Source organism: Entelurus aequoreus, linkage group LG08 (assembly GCF_033978785.1).
Source record: "Entelurus aequoreus isolate RoL-2023_Sb linkage group LG08, RoL_Eaeq_v1.1, whole genome shotgun sequence".
NCBI classification, from domain to species: Eukaryota; Metazoa; Chordata; class Actinopteri; order Syngnathiformes; family Syngnathidae; genus Entelurus; species Entelurus aequoreus.
In genome coordinates, this window is record NC_084738.1 from 53,250,522 (window position 1) to 53,274,599 (window position 24,078).

Sequence of the window (24,078 nt, forward strand, 5' to 3'; positions counted from 1 at the left end):
GTCTGCTGGGAAACATTCATAAAGGAAACAATCCACTCATAGTGGTGTTTTCAATTTTATGTGCCAGAAAAAAGAGACGATATTTTGCAGCAGTTAATATGGATGAACTCTAATATTGTAATAGATGGAAAGCCTTTCTTTTGGAAAAATATGTTTGAAAGAGGAATCATTTTTGTCAATGATATTATCAATGAGAATGGTAAAATTATGAAGTATGATGAATATAGAGCTATGTATGGTGATGCTTGCTCAAGCTTTTCATTTGATCAACTAACTGGAGTAATTGGGAAAAGATGGAAACAAATAATTAATTATGGAACTACTAAATTATTAGTTTGTAAACCTCTAATAAGAAATTCTAGTTGGCAAAAAGGAACTAAAATAATAAGAAAAATATATAATTTTTATTTAATAAAGAAATCTTTGAAGGCTGCCTCATACAACACAAATGGAAAATGGGAGGACTTTTTTGACTAACCGTTGCCATGGGATGCCATATTCAAACTAATCTATAAAACCACTATCGATGTGCAAAATCGTTATTTTCAAATTAAAATTATTTATAACTTCTTACCCACAGGGAAAATGTTAAAATTATGGAATATGACAGAGTCAGACGATTGCCGATTTTGTTGTCAGGAGCCTGAATCCACCCTGCATTTGTTTTGGTATTGTCATATTGTGTCTTTGTTTTGGGTGGAAGTTGAAAAAATGTGTTTAAGGATTGGTTTGTTTATGAAGCTTAATGTGGTTTCTGTTATTTTAGGAGAGTTCATTGACAATCATGATTTAGTCAATTTAATTATAGTACTCTGTAAAATGTTTATTTTTAAGGCCAAAAACAGATATTCACTTAGTATTACTTTCTTTAAAACATTTATTCAGTATTTTCTAACTTTAGAAAGTTACATGGTTGAAAACGATAATGATGCCAAAAAACATAAAAAAAAGATGAAAAGTCCTCAAAGGCTTATGTTGAAAGTATAATTATGTTTATAGATTATATGATATCTGTTGTTGTGTTCCCTAATTTGAGTGACCTGGACATAATCTGGACTGTACATAAATGCTTATTTTGAAAATGTAATTTTGTTTATAAATTATATGCAATCTGTTGTGTTCCCTAATTTTTTTCTGTGTACATGAATGAAGGTGTGTGTTGCTGAGTCCGACTTGGACATTATCTGGACTGGGCCTGGTTTAAAAAACCCTTTAAACAAATCTAATTTCATTGACAACCTGGTCTGTTGAAGATAAGGCCCTTTTAAAAAAAAAAAAAAAAAAAAAAGATAAAAAACATTTTCTTGGATAAAAAATAAAGTAAAACAATATAAAAATAATTACATAAAAAATAGTAATTAATGAAAATGTTAGTGGACCAGCAGCCTATACAATCATGTGTGCTTCAGGGACTGTGTCCCTTGCAGATGTGTTGTCTATGTTGTGGGAACCAGAATATTGGTAGCAGAAAGAAATAACCCCTTTTGTGTGAGTGGGTGTGGATGAGTGTGCATGGGGGAGGTTGTTTGGGTTGATGCACTGATTGAAAGTGTATCTTGTGTTTTTTCTATGTAGATTTAATTTAAAAAAAAAAAAAAAAAATGACAATAATTTATTTACAGTAAATGTCAGTCAGATGACAGCAAATGATTCAGATTAAATGTCAGTTAGATGACAATAATTGATTCACTGTATATGTCAGTTAGGTGACAATAATTGATTCACAGAATACGTTAGTCAGATGCCAATATTTGATTTACAGTATGTCAGTCAGATGACAATAATTGATTTACAGTAAATGTCAGTTAGATGACAATATATGATTTAAAGTATATGCCAGTCAGATGAAAAAAAAAGTTTTTAGTATATGTCAGTCAAATGACAATTATTGATTTACAGTATACGACAGATGACATTAACTGATTCACAGTATTTGTCAGTTAGATGATAATAATTGATTTACAGTATATGTAAGATGACAATAAATGATTTACAGTATATATCAGTCAGATTACAATATTTTGGTGTACAGTATATGTCAGTACACCAAAAAAACAAAATGATCAAGTAAGAAAAATGTGTTATTGTGAATATTTGTTTGTTTGAACTGGACTGAAATCGTTGCCAACACAACTCACCCTTTTTGTGTTCTATACTCAGTTTGTCGCTTAAAAAATATCATTTGAATTGTCAAGAGGAGTTGGTGTACAGTATATGTCAGTGGGCAGCACGGTGGAAGAGGGGTTAGTGCATCTGCCTAGGTCCTGAGCAGTGGAGGCTGGTGACTTCCAGAATTGAGGAGGCCATTTTTTTCCGCTTGCTCACTTCACTCGCGATGGAATGTTCCCTGTTCTCTTATCTGTCTTTGTGCTGGCCAAAGCAAAGGCATACTATTTGGAGTGTAAGCTACAGTCAGAAAGTTTTTGCTGATGCAATTCATTGTGCAGAGCTTAGCCTTGTGCCTTCCTGAAGAAATTACATTGCTGTAAGTCTATGAGCCTGCCTGATAATTAAGCTGAGAGATGACATTTGGATGTTATATAAACGCCAAGTGAACATGTGTAAAAGGCAGGAATTTTAATTATGTAGTTAAAAACAATTTAGTTTAGCTTACATTTTTCATTCTTCTACAGCTTCAACATGTAATCACCAATTTAATCAAGTTTAGCATATAAAAAAGATAAGATAACACTTTCTTTATCATATGTAGTTTTATTCAATATATTTAATATAAAATATGTAAAAATATGGTTCCAGTTGGCTTTATCTGCTGAGAAACACAGACAAAATGGAGTGTTATTACTACTGAGAACTAGTGGTGTAACACTGGTAGAGACATCTAATTAGTTCAACTCACATCTGGTTTAGCTGAGGGGCGGCATGCTCTCTCCTGGACTCCACTCCACAGGTTGGTGCTGGCTTCATTTACTGAGAAATACAGGACTTCCGAGGTCGTTTTAAGCAAAAGTATTTGGCTATATGAGCTATAAACTTCACGGATGATAGCCAGTGGTGTTCTCTAAATTTCCTGAAAAGCACAAGTTGATAGGACACTCGTAGCCACTATGGCGAGTGTTTGTTTGACTGAAGTGGCTGGCGAATTCTCAAAATGGCTTCTGTGTTGATTAGGAAAGGAAAGGATTGATTCCAAATGAACCAGTAGCATGTGATTGGACGAACAAAATGTCAATCTTTCAGCCCTGGACACAATGCATGGTGAGGCCAGGCCTCCGTTGCCCACCCATTTTCAGTGATCTGGCCAATCACATATTGGCATGAAAAAGCATGCATTACATTGACTTCTATGAGAAGCTAATTTCCTAGGGGAGGCCTGGCCTCCCTTAATACAAACTGATAGGGAAATCTGGCCTGTTGCTTTACAATTGCAATATTGGGTTTTAGCCATGGGAACATTTAGATTTATGAACAAAACTAAAATAATATGAATATAAAAAATAAAAAATATGTTTTTTGTTAAAATAAATAAATAAAATAAATATATTTATTGTTTTTTTTAAATCTCTCTCTTCTCTCAAATTATTGGGGAGGCCAGGCCTCCTCCACCTCTATGGAGGAGCCTCCACTGGTCCTGAGTAGTCGTGAGTTTGCATGTTCTCCCCGTGACTGCGTGGGTTCTCTCCGGTACTCCAGCTTCCTCCCACCTCCAAAGACATGCACCTGGGGATAGGTTGATTGGCAACACTAAATTGGCCCTAGTGTGTGAATGTGAGTGTGAATGTTGTCTGTCTATCTGTGTTGGCCCTGCGATGAGGTAGCGACTTGTCCAGGGTGTACCCCGCCTTCCGCCCGATTGTAGCTGAGATAGGCTCCAGCGCCCCCTGCGACCCCGAAGGGAAAAAGCGGTAGAAAATGGATGGATGGAGTATATGTCAGTAAGAAGACAACAATTGATTTACAGTACATGTCAGTCAGATGACAATAATTGATTTACAGTACATGTCAGTTAGATGACAATATTTGATTTAAAGTATATGTCAGTTAGATGACAACAATTAATTTGCAGTATATGCCATTCAGATGACAATAATTCATTTACAGTATATGTCAGATGACAATAATTGATTTACAGTACTTGTCAGTTAGATGACAATAATTAATTTACAGTATATGGTATATGACAATAATTGTTTTACAGTACATGTCAGTTACATGACAACAATTGATTTACAGCATATGTCAGTTCATCAATCAATCAATCAATCAATGTTTATTTATATAGCCCTAAATCACAAGTGTCTCAAAGGGCAGCACAAGTCACAACGACATCCTCGGTTCAGATCCCAGTTAGATGACAGTAATTGATTTAGAGTATATGTCAGTCAGATGACAATAATTGATTTACAGTATATGTCAGTTAGATGACAATAATTGAATTACAGTACGTGTCAGTCAGGTGGCAAAAATTGATTTACAGTGTATGTCAGTCAGATGACAATAATTGATTTACAGTATATGTCAGTCAGATAACAATAATTGTATTACAGTATGTCAGTTAGATGACAATAACTGATTCACAGTATATGTCAGTAAGATGACAATAATTGATTAACAGTATAAGTCAGTCAGATGACAATAATTGATTCAGAGTATACGTCAGTTAGATGACAATAATTGATTTAGAGTATGATAAATAAATAAATGATAAATGGGTTATACTTGTATAGCGCTTTTCTACCTTCAAGGTACTCAAAGCGCTTTGACAGTATTTCCACATTCACCCATTAACACACTGATGGCGGGAGCTGCCATGCAAGGCGCTAACCAGCAGCCATCAGAAGCAAGGGTGAAGTGTCTTGCCCAAGGACACAACTAGGATGGTAGAAGGTGGGGATTGAACCCCAGTAACCAGCAACCCTCCGATTGCTGGCACGGCCACTCTACCAACTTCGCCACGCCGCCCCTGTGTCAGTTAGGTGACAATAATAGATTCACAGTATATGTCAGTCAGATGACAATAATTGATTTACAGTATGTCAGTTAGATGACAATAACTGATTTACAGTATATGTCAGTAAGATGACAATATTTGATTTACAGTATATGTCAGTCAGATGACAATAATTTATTTACAGTATGTCAGTTAGATGACAATAACTGATTTACAGTATATGTCAGTAAGATGACAATAATTGATTTACAGTATATGTCAGTTAGATGACAATAATTGATTCAGACAATACGTCAGTTAGATGACAATAATTGATTTAGAGTATATGTTAGTCAGATGACAATATTTGATTTACAGTACATTTCAGTCAGATGACAATAATTGAATTATAGTACGTGTCAGTCAGATGACAACAAAAATGATTTACAGTATGTCAGTTAGATGACACCAATTGATTTGCAGTATATGTCAGTCAGATGACAATAATTGATTTACAGTACATGTCAATTAGATGACAATATTTGATTTACAGTATGTCAGTTAGATGACAACAATTAATTTGCAGTATATGTCATTCAGATGACAATAATAGATGTACAGTATATGTCAGATGACAATAATTGATTTACAGTACTTGTCAGTTAGATGACAATTATTAATTTACAGTATATGTCAGATGACAATAATTGTTTTACAGTACTTGTCAGTGAGATAAGAATATTGCTTTACAGTACATGTCAGTTACAAGACAACGATTGATTTACAGCATATGTCAGTTCATCAATCAATCAATCAATGTTTATTTATACAGCCCTAAATCACAAGTGTCTCAAAGGACTGCACAAGCCACAACGGCATCCTCGGTTCAGATCGTAGTTAGATGACAATAATTGATTTACAGTATATGTCAGTCAGATAACAATAATTGATTCACATTATGTCAGTTAGATGACAATAACTGATTTACAGTATATGTCAGTTAGATGACAATAATTGATTCAGAGTATACGTCAGTTAGATGATAATAATTGATTTAGAGTATGTGTCAGTTAGGTGACGATAATTGATTCACAGTATATATTAGTCAGATGGCAATATTTTATTTACAGTACATTTCAGTCAGATGACAATAATTGAATTACAGTATGTGTCAGTCAGATGACAAAAATTGATTTACGGTATATGTCAGTCAGATGACAATAATTGATTTACAGTATATGTCAGTCAGATAACAATAATTGATTAACAGTATGTCAGTTAGATGACAATAACTGATTTACAGTATATGTCAGTAATATGACAATCATTGTTTTACAGTATATGTCAGTCAGATGACAATAATTGATTTAGAGTATATGTCAGTTAGATGACATTTTATGATTTACAGTATATGCCAGTCAGATGAAAAAAAAAAGTTTTTAGTATATGTCAGTCAAATGACAATTATTGATTTACAGCAGATGTCAGATGACATTAACTGATTCACAGTATTTGTCAGTTAGATGATAATAATTGTTTTACAGTATGTGTAAGTTGACAATAAATGATTTACAGTATATATCAGTCAGACTACAATATTTTGATGTACAGTATATGTCAGTAAGATGACATCAATTGATTTAGAGTATATGTCAGATGACAATAATTTATTTACGTTATATGTCAGTTAGATGACAACAATTGATTTACAGTATATGTCATTCAGATGACAATAATAGATTTACAGTATGTGTCAGATGACAATAATTGATTTACAGTATATGTCAGTCAGATAACAATAAATGATTTACAGTATATGTCAGTTAGATGACAATAATTGAATTACAGTACGTGTCAGTCAGATGACAAAAATTGATTTACAGTATATGTCAGTCAGATGACAATAATTGATTTACAGTATATGTCAGTCAGATAACAATATTTGATTTACAGTATGTCAGTTAGATGACAATAACTGATTATGCTTACATTTTTACTGTTCTTTTTTTGTCTGATTTTATTTAGACAATATGTCACGGGCAAAAAAAACTTGAGCTGCGGGCCGCAAATGGCCCCCGGGCCACACTTTGGACACCCCTGATTTACAATATATGTCAGTTAGATGACAACAATTTATTTACAGTATATGTCAGTTAGATGGCAATATTTGATTCACAATATATGTCAGTTAGATGACAGTAATGTATTCACAGTATACGTCAGTCAGAAGACAATAATTGATTTACAGTATATGTCAGTCAGATAACAATAACTGATTAACAGTATGTCAGTTAGATGACAATAACTGATTTACAGTATATGTCAGTAAGATGACAATAATTGATTCACAGTATATGTCAGTCAGATTATAAGTGATAAATGGGTTATACTTGTATAGCGCTTTTCTACCTTCAAGGTACTCAAAGCGCTTTGACAGTATTTCCACATTCACCCATTCACACACACATTCACATACTGATGGCGGGCGCTGCCATGCAAGGCGCTAACCAGCAGCCATCAGAGGCAAAGGGTGAAGTGTCTTGCCCAAGGACACAACGGACGTGACTAGGAAGGTAGAAGGTGGGAATTGAACCCCAGTAACCAGCAACACTCCGATTGCTGGCACAGCCACTCTACCAACTTCGCCACGCCGTCCCTATGACAATAATTAATTTACAGTATATGTCAGTTAGATGACAATAATTGAATTACAGTACGTGTCAGTCAGATGACAATAATTGATTTACAGTATGTCAGTTAGATGACAATAATTGATTCAGATTATATGTCAGTTGGATGACAATAATTGATTTAGAGTATGTGTCAGTTAGGTGACGATAATTGATTCACAGTATATATTAGTCAGATGACAATATTTGATTTACAGTACATTTCAGTCAGATGACAATAATTGAATTACAGTATGTTACAGTCACATGACAAAAATTGATTTACAGTATATGTCAGTCAAATAACAATAATTGATTTACAGTATGTCAGTTAGATGACAATAACTGATTTACAGTATATGTCAGTAATATGACAATATTTGTTTTACAGTATATGTCAGTCAGATGACAATAATTGATTTACAGTATATGTCAGTCAGATAACAATAATTGATTTACAGTATATGTCAGTTAGATGACAATAATTGAATTACAGTATGTGTCAGTCAGATGACAAAAATTGATTTACAGTATATGTCAGTCAGATGACAATAATTGATTTACAGTATATGTCAGTCAGATAACAATAATTGATTTACAGTATATGTCAGTTAGATGACAATAATTGATTCAGAGTATATGTCAGTTAGATGACAATAATTGATTTAGAGTATGTGTCAGTTAGGTGACAATAATTGATTCACAGTATATGTTAGTCAGATGACAATAATTGATTACCAGTATATGTCAGATGAAAATAATTGAAATACAGTAAAGGTCAGTTAGATGACAATATATGATTTACAGTATATGTCAGTCAGATGACAATATTGATTGTTTTAGTATATGTCAGTCAGATGACAATTATTACAGTAAATGTCAGATGACATTATTTGATTTACAGTATATGTCAGTTAGATGACAACAATTAATTTACAATATATGTAAGATGAAAATAATTGATTTACAGAATGTCAGTCAGATGATAATATTTGATGTACAGTGTCAGTTAGATGACAATAATTGATTTACAGTATATGTCAGTCAGATGACAGCAATTGATTTGCAGTATATGTCAGTCAGATGACAATAATTGATTTACAGTATATGTCAGTTAGATGACAATAATTGAATTACAGTGCGTGTCAGTCAGATGACAAAAAATGATTTACAGTATATGTCAGTTAGATAAAAATAATTGATTTACAGGATATGTCAGTCAGATAACAACAATTGTTTTACAGTATGTCAGTTAGATGACAATAACTGATTTATAGTATATGTCAGTAAGATGACAATAATTGATTTACAGTATATGTCAGTTAGATGACAATAATTGATTCAGAGTATATGTCAGTTAGATGACATTATATGATTTCCAGTATATGCCAGTCAGATGGAAAAAAAAAAGTTTTTAGTATATGTCAGTCAAATGACAATTTTTGATTTACAGTAGATGTCAGATGACATTAACTGATTCACAGTATTTGTCAGTTAGATGATAATAATTGATTTACAGTATGTGTAAGATGACAATAAATGATTTACAGTATATATCAGTCAGACTACAATATTTTGATGTACAGTATATGTCAGTAAGATGACATCAATTGATTTACAGTATATGTCAGATGACAATAATTTATTTACGTTATATGTCAGTTAGATGACAACAATTGATTTACAGTATATGTCATTCAGATGACAATAATAGATTTACAGTATATGTCAGATGACAATAATTGATTTACAGTACTTGTCAGTTAGATGACAATTATTAATTTACAGTATATGTCAGATGACAATAATTGTTTTACAGTACTTGTCAGTGAGATAAGAATATTGCTTTACAGTACATGTCAGTTACAAGACAACGATTGATTTACAGCATACGTCAGTTCATCAATCAATCAATCAATGTTTATTTATATAGCCCTAAATCACAAGTGTCTCAAAGGACTGCACAAGCCACAACGGCATCCTCGGTTCAGATCGCAGTTAGATGACAGTAATTGATTTAGAGTATATGTCAGTCAGATGACAATAATTGATTTACAGTATATGTCAGTGAGATGACAATAATTGAATTACAGTACGTGTCAGTCAGATGACAAAAATTGATTTACAGTGTATGTCAGTCAGATGACAATAATTGATTTACAGTATATGTCAGTCAGATAACAATAAATGATTTACAGTATATGTCAGTTAGATGACAATAATTGAATTACAGTACGTGTCAGTCAGATGACAAAAATTGATTTACAGTATATGTCAGTCAGATGACAATAATTGATTTACAGAATATGTCGGTCAGATAACAATAATTGATTTACAGTATGTCAGTTAGATGACAATAACTGATTTACAGTATATGTCAGTAAGATGACAATAATTGATTTACAGTATTTGTCAGTTAGATGACAATAATTGATTTAGAGTATGTGTCAGTTAGGTGACGATAATCGATTCACAGTATATATTAGTCAGATGACAATATTTGATTTACAGTACATTTCAGTCAGATGACAATAATTGAATTACAGTACGTGTCAGTCAGATGACAATAATTGATTTACAGTATATGTCAGTCAGATGACAATAATTGATTTACAGTATAAGTCAGTCAGATAACAATAATTGATTTACAGTATGTCAGTTAGATGACAATAACTGATTTACAGTATATGTCAGTATGATGACAATAATTGATTTACAGTATATGTCAGTAAGATGACAATAATTGATTCAGAGTATGTGTCAGTTAGGTGACGATAATTGATTCACAGTATATATTAGTCAGATGACAATATTTGATTTACAGTACATTTCAGTCAGATGACAATAATTGAATTACAGTACGTGTCAGTCAGATGACAATAATTGATTTACAGTATATGTCAGTCAGATAACAATAATTGATTAACAGTATGTCAGTTAGATGACAATCACTGATTTACAGTATATGTCAGTAAGATGACAATAATTGATTTACAGTATATGTCAGTCAGATGACAATAATTGATTTACAGTATATGTCAGTTAGATGACAATAATTGAATTACAGTACATGTCAGTCAGATGACAATAATTGATTTACAGTATGTCAGTTAGATGACAATAACTGATTTATAGTATATGTCAGTATGATGACAATAATTGATTTACAGTATATGTCAGTTAGATGACAATATTTGATTCAGAGTATATGTCAGTTAGATGACATTATATGATTTACAGTATATGCCAGTCAGATGTAAAAAAACACAGTTTTTAGTATGTCAGTCAAATGACAATTATTGATTTACAGTAGATGTCAGATGACATTAACTGATTCACAGTATTTGTCAGTTAGATGATAATAATTGATTTACAGTATGTATAAGATGACAATAAATGATTTACAGTATATATCAGTCAGACTACAATATTTTGATGTACAGTATATGTCAGTAAGATGACATCAATTGATTTACAGTATATGTCAGATGACAATAATTTATTTACGTTATATGTCAGTTAGATGACAACAATTGATTTACAGTATATGTCATTCAGATGACAATAATAGATTTACAGTATATGTCAGATGACAATAATTGATTTACAGTACTTGTCAGTTAGATGACAATTATTAATTTACAGTATATGTCAGATGACAATAATTGTTTTACAGTACTTGTCAGTGAGATAAGAATATTGCTTTACAGTACATGTCAGTTACAAGACAACGATTGATTTACAGCATACGTCAGTTCATCAATCAATCAATGTTTATTTATATAGCCCTAAATCACAAGTGTCTCAAAGGACTGCACAAGCCACAACGACATCCTCGGTTCAGATCCCAGTTAGATGACAGTAATTGATTTAGAGTATATGTCAGTCAGATGACAATAATTGATGTACAGTATATGTCAGTTAGATGACAATAATTGAATTACAGTACGTGTCAGTCAGATGACAAAAATTGATTTACAGTATATGTCAGTCAGATGATAATAATTGATTTACAGTATATGTCAGTCAGATAACAATAATTGATTTACAGTATGTCAGTTAGATGACAATAACTGATTTTCAGTATATGTCAGTAAGATGACAATAATTGATTTACAGTATATGTCAGTTAGATGACTAATTAATTCAGAGTATACGTCAGTTAGATGACAATAATTGATTTAGAGTATGTGTCAGTTAGGTGACGATAATTGATTCACAGTATATATTAGTCAGATGACAATATTTGATTTACAGTACATTTCAGTCAGATGACAATAATTGAATTACAGTACGTGTCAGTCAGATGACAATAATTGATTTACAGTATATGTCAGTCAGATAAAATAATTGATTAACAGTATGTCAGTAAGATGACAATAATTGATTTACAGTATATGTCAGTCAGATGACAATAATTGATTTACAGTATATGTCAGTAAGATGATAATAATTGAATTACAGTACGTGTCAGTCAGATGACAATAATTGATTTACAGTATGTCAGTTAGATGACAATAACTGATTCATAGTATATGTCAGTAAGATGACAATAATTGATTTACAGTATATGTCAGTTAGATGACAATAATTGATTCAGAGTATATGTCAGTTAGATGACAATAATTGATTTAGAGTATGTGTCAGTTAGGTGACGATAATTGATTCACAGTATATATTAGTCAGATGACAATATTTGATTTACAGTACATTTCAGTCGGATGACAATAATTGAATTACAGTACGTGACAGTCACATGACAAAAATGGATTTACAGTATATGTCAGTCAGAAGACAATAATTGATTTACAGTATATGTCAGTCAGATAACAATAATTGATTTACAGTATGTCAGTTAGATGACAATAACTGATTTACAGTATATGTCAGTAATATGACAATAATTGTTGTACAGTATATGTCAGTCAGATGACAATAATTGATTTACAGTATATGTCAGTCAGATAACAATAATTGATTTACAGTATGTCAGTTAGATGACAATAACTGATTTACAGTATATGTCAGTAAGATGACAATAATTGATTTACAGTATATGTCAGTTAGATGACAATAATTGATTCAGAGTATATGTCAGTTAGATGACAATAATTGATTTAGAGTATGTGTCAGTTAGGTGACAATAATTGATTCACAGTATATGTTAGTCAGATGACAATAATTGATTAGCAGTATATGTCAGATGAAAATAATTGAATTACAATAAAGGTCAGTCAGATGACAATATTGATTTTTTTAGTATATGTCAGTCAGATGACAATTATTACAGTAAATGTCAGATGACATTAATTGATTTACAGTATATGTCAGTTAGATGACAACAATTAATTTACAGTATATGTAAGATGACAATAATTGATTTACAGTATGTCTGTCAGATGACAATATTTGATGTACAGTGTCAGTTAGATGACAGCAATTGATTTGCAGTATATGTCAGTTAGATGACAATAATTGATTTACAGTATATGTCAGTTAGATGACAATAATTGATTTACAGTATATGTCAGTTAGATGACAACAATTGATTTACAACAGGGGTTTCCAAACTCTTTCCACAAAGGGCACACTGACGAGTCAAAGCATTCGGGGGCCGTTTTGATATTTTGTTTTGTAAAAAAAAAAAAAAAAAGAATCTAAAACAGACATACATTTACAGAATGTGTCTGCTTCTTATTAATTATTAGTATTAAAATAAGCTACCATATTTGGTTATAATTATGCTTACATTTTTAATGTTCTTTTTTTGTCTGATTTTATTTCGACAATATGCTGCGGGCCAAAAAAACTTGAGCTGCGGGCCGCAAATGGCCCCCGGGCCACACTTTGGACACCCCTGATTTACAATATATGTCAGTTAGATGACAACAATTTATTTACAGTATATGTCAGTTAGATGGCAGTATTTGATTCACAGTATATGTCAGTTAGATGACAGTAATTTATTCACAGTATACGTCAGTCAGAAGACAATAATTGATTTACAGTATATGTCAGTTAGATGACAATAATTAATTTACAGTATATGTCAGATGACAATAATTGATTTACAGTACTTTTCAGTGAGATGACAATAATTAATTTACAGTATATGTCAGATGACAATAATTGTTTTACAGTACATGTCAGTTAGATGACAATAATTGTTTTACAGTACATTTCAGTTAGATGACAATTGATTTATAGTATATATCAGTCAGATGACAATAATTGATTCACAGTATATGTCAGTCAGATGACACTAATTGATTTACAGTAAACATAAGTTAGATGACAATAATTGATTTACAGTATGTCAGTCAGATGACACTAATTGATGTACAGTAAATGTAAGTTAGATGACAATAATTGATTTACAGTATATGTCAGTCAGATAACAATAATTGATTTACAGTATATATCAGTTAGATGACAATAATTGATTTACAGTATGTCCGTCAATGCCAATAATTGATTTACAGTGCATGTCAGTTAGATGACAATAATTGATTTACAGTTTGTCAGTCAGATGACAATAATTGATTTACAGTACATGTCATTTAGATGACAATAATTGATTTACAGTATATGTCAGTTAAATGACAATATTTAGTTTAAAGTATACTGTATGTCAGTCAAATGACAATAATGTATATACAATATGTCAGTCAGATGAAAATAATTGGTTTACAGTAAACATAAGTTAGATGACAATAATTGATTTACAGTATGTCAGTCAGATGACACTAATTGATGTACAGTAAACGTAATTTAGATGACAATAATTGATTTACAGTATATGTCAGTCAGATAACAATAATTGATTTACAGTATATATCAGTTAGATTACAATAATTGATTTACAGTATGTCAGTCAGATGACACTAATTGATGTACAGTAAATGTAAGTTAGATGACAATAATTGATTTACAGTATATGTCAGTCAGATAACAATAATTGATTTACAGTATATATCAGTTAGATGACAATGATTGATTTACAGTATGTCCATCAGATGCCAATAATTGATTTACAGTACATGTCAGTTAGATGACAATAATTGATTTACAGTATGTCAGTCAGATGACAATAATTGATTTACAGTACATGTCAGTTAGATGACAATAATTGATTTACAGTATATGTCAGTTAAATGACAATATTTGATTTAAAGTATACTGTATGTCAGTCAAATGACAATACTTTATATACAATATGTCAGTGAGATGACAATAATTGGTTTACAGTAAACATAAGTTAGATGACAATAATTGATTTACAGTACGTCAGTCAGATGACACTAATTGATGTACAGTAAATGTAATTTAGATGACAATAATTGATTTACAGTATATGTCAGTCAGATAACAATAATTGATTTACAGTATATATCAGTTAGATTACAATAATTGATTTACAGTATGTCCGTCAGATGCCAATGATTGATTTACAGTACATGTCAGTTAGATGACAATAATTGATTTACAGTATGTCAGTCAGATGACAATAATTAATTTACAGTACATGTCAGTTAGAAGACAATCATTGATTTACAGTATATGTCAGTTAAATGACAATATTTGATTTACAGTATACTGTATGTCAGTCAAATGACAATAATGTATATACAATATGTCAGTCAGATGACAATAATTGGTTTACAGCATATGTCAGTTAGATGACATTAATTGATTTACAGTATATGTCAGATGGCAATAATTGATTTACAGTATATGTCAGTTAGATGACAATAATTGATTTACATTATGTCGTAAGATGACAATAATTGATTTAAAGTATGTGTCAGTTAGATGACAAATATTAATTTACAGTATATGTCAGTTAGATGACAATAATTAATTTACAGTATCCATCCATCCATCCATTTTCTACCGCTTGTCCCGTTCGGGGTCGCGGGGGTGCTGGAGCCTATCTCAGCTGCATTCGGGCGGAAGGCGGGGTACACCCTGGACAGTTTATGTCAGTTAAATGACAACAATTGATTTACAGTATATGTCAGTCAAATGACAATAATTGATTTACAGTATATGTCAGTCAGATAACAACAATTGATTTACAGCATGTGTCAGTCAAATGACAATAATTGATTTACAGTATGTCAGTCAGACGATAATAATTGATTTACAGTACATGTCAGTTAGATGACAATAATTGATTTACAGTATATGTCAGTTAGATGCCAATAATTGATTCACAGTATATGTCAGTTAGATGACATAAATTGATTTACAGTACATGTCAGTTAGATGACAATAATTGATTTACAGTATATGTCAGTTAGATGCCAATAATTGATTCACAGTATATGTCAGTTAGATGACATAAATTGATTTACAGTACATGTCATATGGTAGGCTGACCATATTCTGAAATCCCAAAAAGAGGACACATATATGCGTGCAAAGGCGGGCAGCACGCCAAGGCCGGGACTAGGTGAAAATTTGCCAATGATACTCGAACTTGCTTTATAAATAATATTTTTTTTTAAATAAAGCATTTTTTCTCCTCTGTTGACAGCAGTGTTGGCGCTAGGAATTTTCAAAATGGGGTCCCAGGGACCCCATCAAGTCATAAAAATGGGGTCCCACAGTACATTTTTGGGGTCCAACTTTTTTGTAAGCGTTTTGAAAACAAATGACAAATGTATGCATTGTCCTGTTGTATCTCACATTTTGTATTGTGTTTTGGAAAAAAGTTGTCATAAACGTTACTTAATTCATTAAAAAAGATAATACAAAAGAAAACACATGTGTATAAATATGTAAATGTATTCAGTTATAAACATTCATTCACTTTCTTCTTTCCTTCATGGATCTAAACTTTACCACTGCTGCTAGTTTTTTCTATGTTTTTATTCAATAAGTTGTAGGTGTATTTATTTCAGTATAAAAGTGTAAAAAAGTGTTTTGCTTGGGTCATGAAATGATGATAATGGTGTGCCAAGGCATACATACATTTTATATTTAACGCTTAAATCTCTGGAGTCTACATCAACTTCGGATCTATTCCTCATTTCAAAATGTTTTAGTTTTTTTTATGTTGTTTTTTTTGTTTGTTTGTTTTCCGCCCTTTTTTGTCAAACAAAACTATGTTTTTTATGGCAAACACACAAAATATGCAAAATCTTCCACCAAACATATTTTTCAAAGTGGAATATTTGATGTGAAGTAATCGGAACCTTTGATAGGTCAATAATTCATAATAACATAACAATGACCGTTTGAAAGGGGAAAAAAACAGCTTTGTTTTATTAGTCAACATTGCAACTTTTTCTAAATTACATTTCACCTTTAAGCTTTTTTATTTCACTTTTGTTATGTTTTTGTTAATATTAATAGTATTTTTAGAATGTGCCGTGGGCCTTTAAAACATTAGCTGTGGGCCACAAATGGTAAAAAAAAAAAAAAAAAAAATTAATAATCTGCGTCCTTTCTGATTTCAATGCGTTAAAAAGACACAAAAAGTGTGTTAACGCCAACACTGCTAGACAGTATAACAAAATAAGTCACACTTATATTCTGTAACATCACAGTTTTGGAAAAAAAAGTGCAGAGGTAGAAATATTCAAAATAACCTCTTGTATATAATGCAAACATAAATAATGCCTCAAAACAAGTTAATTAAATTTAAACAAAAAACAGCAGACGAGCTCTCGCCCTGCACAGCTGTTTTGTGCTTTGTAGTGTCGATATGGGCTTGTAGATCGTTGGCCCCTTTATTTGCCACAGATACATACGTTCCTGCTTTGCACACAGTGCATTCTGCTTTCCATGTGTCACGGCCAGGACGAAAACACGAAAACTTTTCCTGCAAATCATCCGTGAAGTTGCATTTACGTTTAGGCATTTCTTGTTCTCATGTCTCTCTCCACTCACTAGCTCTCTCACTCTGTCTCTGCCCCTCCCTCACGAATGTTGCTACGTGCGCGCACCTTCAGTTTTTTTTTTTTTAACCCCTTCTTAACTTAACCCTGGACGTACATTGAAAATACACGCAACTCTAATTCAAAATGCCGGACATTTGAGGCATTTAAGAAACCTCACCCCCGCAAAAGAGGACTAGTCCGGGGAAAAGAGGACGTATGGTCAGCCTATCATATGGTAATAATTGATTTACAGTATATGTCAGTTAAAAGACAATAATTGATCTACATTATGTCGTCAGATGACAATAATTGATTCAAAGTATATGTCAGTTAGATGACAATAATTAATTTCCAGTATATGTCAGATAGATGACAATAATTAATTTACAGTATCCATCCATCAATCCATTTTCTACCGCTTGTCCCGTTCGGGATCGCGGGGGTGCTGGAGCCTATCTCAGCTGCATTCGGGCGGAAGGCGGGGTACACCCTGGACAGTTTATGTCAGTTAAATGACAACAATTGATTTACAGTACATGTCAGTTAGATGACAACAATTTATTTACAGTATATGTGAGTTAGATGCCAATAAATGATTTACAGTATATGTCAGTTAGATGACATAAATTGATTTACAGTATATGTCATATGGCAATAATTGATTTACAGTATCCATCCATCCATTTTCTACCGCTTGTCCCGTTCGGGATCGCGGGGGTGCTGGAGCCTATCTCAGCTGCATTCGGGCGGAAGGCGGGCTACACCCTGGACAGTTTATGTCAGTTAAATGACAACAATTGATTTACAGTATACGTCAGTCAAATGACAATAATTGATTTACAGTATGTCAGTCAGACGACAATAATTGATTTACAGTACATGTAGATGACAATAGTAGATAGTATAATAGTAGATGCCAATAATTGATTTACAGTATATGTCAGTTAGATGCCAATAATTGATTCACAGTATATGTCAGTTAGATGACATAAATTGATTTACAGTATATGTCATATGGCAATAATTGATTTACAGTATATGTCAGTTAGATGACAATAATTGATCTACATTATGTCGTCAGATGACAATAATTGATTCAAAGTATATGTCAGTTAGATGACAATAATTAATTTCCAGTATATGTCAGATAGATGACAATAATTAATTTACAGTATCCATCCATCCATCCTTTTTCTACCGCTTGTCCCGTTCGAGATCGCGGGGGTGCTGGAGCCTATCTCAGCTGCATTCGGGCGGAAGGCGGGGTATATACCCTGGACAGTTTATGTCAGTTAAATGACAACAATTGATTTACAATATATGTCAGTCAAATGACAAAAATTGATTTACAGTATGTCAGTCAGATGACAATAATTGATTTACAGTATATGTCAGTCAAATGACAATAATTGATTTACAGTATGTCAGTCAGACGACAATAATTGATTTACAGTATATGTCATATGGTAATAATTGATATACAGTATATGTCAGTTAGATGACAATAATTGATCTACATTATGTCGTCAGATGACAATAATTGATTCAAAGTATATGTCTGTTAGATGACAATAATTAATTTCCAGTATATGTCAGATAGATGACAATAATTAATTCACAGTATATGTCAGTTAGATGCCAATCGTTGATTCACAGTATATGTCAGTTAGATGACATAAATTGATTTACAGTATATGTCATATGGTAATAATTGATTCACAGTATATGTCAGTTAAATGACAATAATTGATTTACAGTATGTCAGTCAGATGACAATAATTGATTTACAGTATGTCAGTTAGATGACAATAATTGATTCACAGTATTTGTCAGTTAAATGACAATAATTGATTTATAGTATACTGTATGTTAGTCAAATGACAATAATTTATTTACAATATGTCAGTCAAATGACAATAATTTATTTACAATATGTCAGTCAGATGACAATAATTGATTTACAGTATATGTCAGTTAGATGACAATAATTGATTCACAGTATATGTCAGTTAGATGACATTAATTGATTTACAGTATATGTCAGAGGGCAATAATTGATTTACAGTATATGTCAGTTAGATGACAATAATTGATTTAAAGTATATGTCAGTTAGATGACAATAATTAATTTATAGTATATATCAGTTAGATGACAATCATGAATTTACAGTATATGTCAGTTAAATGACAATAATTGATTCACAGTATATGTCAGTCAAATGACAATAATTGATTTACAGTATGTCAGTCAGATGACAATAATTGATTTACAGTATATGTCAGATGACAATAATTGATTTACAGTATATGTCAGTCAGATGACAATAATTGATTTACAGTTGATGTCAGTTTGATGACAATAATTGATCATCTTTATATGTCAGTCAGATGACAATAAGTGATTTACAGTATATGTCAATCAGATGACAATAGTTGATTTAACACAACACAAACACCCCATTTACAACAACATCTTCAAATATGGAACAACAAACACCCCATGTACATCATCATCATCACCTATGTAACAACAAACACCCCATGTCCATCATCATCATCATCATCATCATCATCACTTATGGAACAACAAACACCCCATGTACATCATCATCATCATCATCACCTATGGAACAACAAACATCCTGCATGGCGTTTGGAGGAACTTTGAAATACTAACGTTACCAAATCAAATACTTTGACACAAAATAAACACAACTTTAAGACTTGTGGCCAACATGTTTTAGCTGCTAATCCAACTTCCTGGTTTATGTTGACCCGGGTGTCCCGTGGACAAATATAGGTGGACACACTGGTTGTGTAAACATCAGAGCAGGCTGGACGGTATGAAACAAGAAATAATTACCCAGCAGGGTCTCAGTACAAGAAAGCAGACAGAATGTACTCGAAGGTACGTCTATCAAATGGCCCTCAGTTAAAACAAAGTCATACAACAAATCATAACAAATAATCACATTTAACAACATATATCACAGAGAATAATGACAACAATGTGGAATACAAATGATGAATGACATGTAAAAAGAGGAACATTTAACATCACTTTTGACTTGAGTGAATATTCTTATTGGCAACAACGGCAGAGAGAAGTACTTTCTGGAATTCTATAGTGTTTCTCACCTTCTTTATCAAAGGGCTAACACAACTTCTACTGCTACTGAATCACCAACGTGTACATCTTTGTTGAAATGACGCGCAAGGAATGGGACTTGTTTGTTAGGTGCAGACGGTACATGAAGACCAGGATAACATTTGGGAAGGGAACGATGCGAAAAGTGTGGTGAAGAAACGTTTGAATCTAACTTGAGTTTCCAACATTCATCTTCACCTTCACAGGATGCTGAGAGACCTGCGTGACTCAATCTGCTTCTTGGAGTCATCCTGGCTCCAAACTGCAGGACATGATGACGTGACCAGAGACAACCCACAATGAGCCTCTCAATCATGAGCAACGTTTGGAGACGTCAATTTTCAGAGAGCCAACAAGCATAGAGAGGCTGACAAAGTTCGTAAGAGAAGATGTTTGGTGGAACAAAGCACTGAAAGGAGCCTCAGAGAGTGGATAATAAAATCAAGACTGTCCTAAACGACCAGCTGACTGGAGAACAAGCAGAGAAGCGAGCAGAGAAGAATGATACCTGGACTTCTTTGTATCACCACAGCAACACGCACTTCTTAAAATAAAGTCATGGGTGACCTCCTTAGCCAGGACGTGAAGGTGGAGTCCAGAAGAAGAGTTATGGGACACAAGGTGAGCTAAAGTTTGCTACAGGTGTCAAACAAGTCAGCGTGAAAAGTGCGTTAAGAGCGTGCCACCTACTGATGAATGGCTTGGAGGAACTTCCTCTGGTGCTTCCGGACTCTGGCGTGGTCCATCTTCCTCACCAGTTTGGTGTTCTTGTAGATGAGCCACGTCTCCCTGAGAACATTCGCCGCTGTGTTTTTCACCTGAAGCAAGACAGCAAATCTGTCACACCTGAGGTGACAGATGACGAGTCAGCACTAAGGACTCACTCGTTTGGTGAGCTGGGTGTCCATCATGAAGTTGTGAACGTGCTTCTCCGCCTTGGTCAACTCCAGCTTTTTGGCCACCACGGCCACCACCAAGGCAGTGCAGCCTGCACCCTGGTAGATGGAACACAGGTGATGAGCACAACGTACCCCACTGATCATCGGGTCACTCAGAGAAGGTATATGTGGAGGGAAAAGGAATCACATTTATGCACTTTTACTCCTGGCTCAGTTGTCTGTTGTACATGTGACAAAGACACACAAACATAAATACACAACAGTACTACCCTGATTTTGTAGTTTTACTACTAACCAGTTGTCAGTGGTAGATGTGACAAAGACACACAAATATAAATACACAACAGTACTACCCTGCTTTTGTAGTTTTACTACTAACCAGTTGATGCACACACACACACACACACACACACACACACACACACACACACACACACACACACACACACACACACACACACACACACACACACACACACACACACACTTGACGTGTAGGTGCTGTTGATCTCACCATGATGCCAGTCAGGAGACACACTCCTTTGCCACAGTAGGTGTTTGGGACCATATCTCCATATCCAATGGTGAGGAAGGTGATGGAGATCAACCACATGGCTCCTAGGAAGTTGCTGTTGGTGTCCTGGTTGTCATGGTACCTGCAGTAGACAGTCATCAATTAAATGTCCTGGTTGTCATGGTACCTGCAGTAAATAGTCATCAATTAAATGTCCTGGTTGTCATGGTACCTGCAGTAGATAGTCATCAATTAAATGTCCTTGTTGTCATGGTACCTGCAGTAGATAGTCATCAATTAAATGTTGTGGTTGTCATGGTACCTGCAGTAGGCAGTCATCAATTAAATGTCCTGGTTGTCATGGTACCTGCAGTAGATAGTCATCAATTCAATGTTGTGGTTGTCATGGTACCTGCAGTAGATAGTCATCAATTCAATGTTGTGGTTGTCATGGTACCTGCAGTAGACAGTCATCAATTAAATGTCCTGGTTGTCATGGTACCTGCAGTAGACAGTCATCAATTAAATGTCCTGGTTGTCATGGTGCCTGCAGTAGACAGTCATCAATTAAATGTCCTGGGTGTCGTGGTACCTGCAGTAGATAGTTAATTAAATGTCCTGGTTGTCATGGTACCTGCAGTAGATCGTCATCAATTAAATGTTGTGGTTGTCATGGTACCTGCAGTAGACAGTCATCAATGTAATGTCCTGGGTGTCATGGTACCTGCAGTAGATAGTTAATTAAATGTCCTGGTTGTCATGGTACCTGCAGTAGATCGTCATCAATTAAATGTTGTGGTTGTCATGGTACCTGCAGTAGATCGTCATCAATTAAATGTTGTGGTTGTCATGGTACCTGCAGTAGACAGTCATCAATGTAATGTCCTGGTTGTCATGGTACCTGCAGTAGATAGTCATCAATTAAATGTCCTGGTTGTCATGGTACCTGCAGTGTGGTATCGTATATATCCCTCTGATACAGTTTATGATAGATTCCTCCAACTGGACACATATACTCTATGATTATATGGTATTGTATATATCCCTCTGATACAGTTTATTATAGATTCCTCCAACGGTAACATATATGATTATATGGTATCATATATATATCCCTCTGATACAGTTTATTATAGATTCCTCCAACTGGACACATATATGATTATATGATATATTTAATATCCCTTATCGGCCTATATATATATATATATATATATATATATATATATATATATATATATATATATATATATATATATATATATATATATATATATATATATATATATATATATATATATATATATATACATACTATATATCATTCTATAATATATGTATCAGTCTATAATATCATATAGGTCTATAATATCATATATATCAGTCTTTAATGTATATATATATATATATATATATATAAAAAACTGATATACATGATATTATAGACCTAAATGATATCAAAGACTGATACATATACTATAGAATGATATATGTGATATCAAAGACAGATATATGTGATATTATGGAATGATATATATGGTATCAAAGCCTGAGATATATATCAAAGGCTGATATATATGATATTATAGATCTATATGATAATTTAGTATGACACATATATTATATAATGATATATATGATATTATAGAAGTATATATATATATTAATCAGTGGCGTGCGGTGAGGTTAATGTCTGGTGAGGCACGACTGCATCATCACAGTCAGATTTACAAACATATGAACCTGCAGTGCAGGTGTACCTAATGTTGTGTCCCTGCGGTCGTTCGCGGCTCCTGCAGCGCGAGCATTGTTGTTTTTGCACTTTTTAGCTTCTTCTTAAGTGACTTTTTTTTGGGTGGATTCGGTCTTGCACGTGGAGGGTTTGGGTGTGGGCTTTGGTTGGTGTGGCCGCGGCGCTCCCGTCGGGGGTGTATTCTGCGGCGGAGGTGCTTGGCACCAGGAGGCGGGGTTATGAGACGAGCCTCCAGTTTTATGATCGCTCAGCACAAGAAATACGTTACACACATACAGATGTTGACAAAGTACATTATATACCTCAGCTAACTAAACTAT

At 33.2% G+C, this 24,078-nt stretch overlaps 1 protein-coding gene across 5 annotated transcripts in view; it reads right to left on the reverse strand.

Moving 5' to 3' along the window:
* kcnn2 (potassium calcium-activated channel subfamily N member 2) overlaps positions 1–24,078 on the reverse strand; it is a 218,714-nt gene that overhangs the window by 52,314 nt on the left and 142,322 nt on the right. For all 5 annotated transcript variants that reach the window (XM_062056770.1, XM_062056769.1, XM_062056774.1 and 2 more), the window contains 3 exons: positions 22,006–22,147; positions 21,477–21,587; positions 21,283–21,410 (listed from right to left, as the gene is read on the reverse strand). In XM_062056770.1, the coding sequence (XP_061912754.1) occupies positions 21,283–21,410; positions 21,477–21,587; positions 22,006–22,147 (381 nt within the window). The remainder of the gene's footprint in view (positions 1–21,282; positions 21,411–21,476; positions 21,588–22,005; positions 22,148–24,078) is intronic.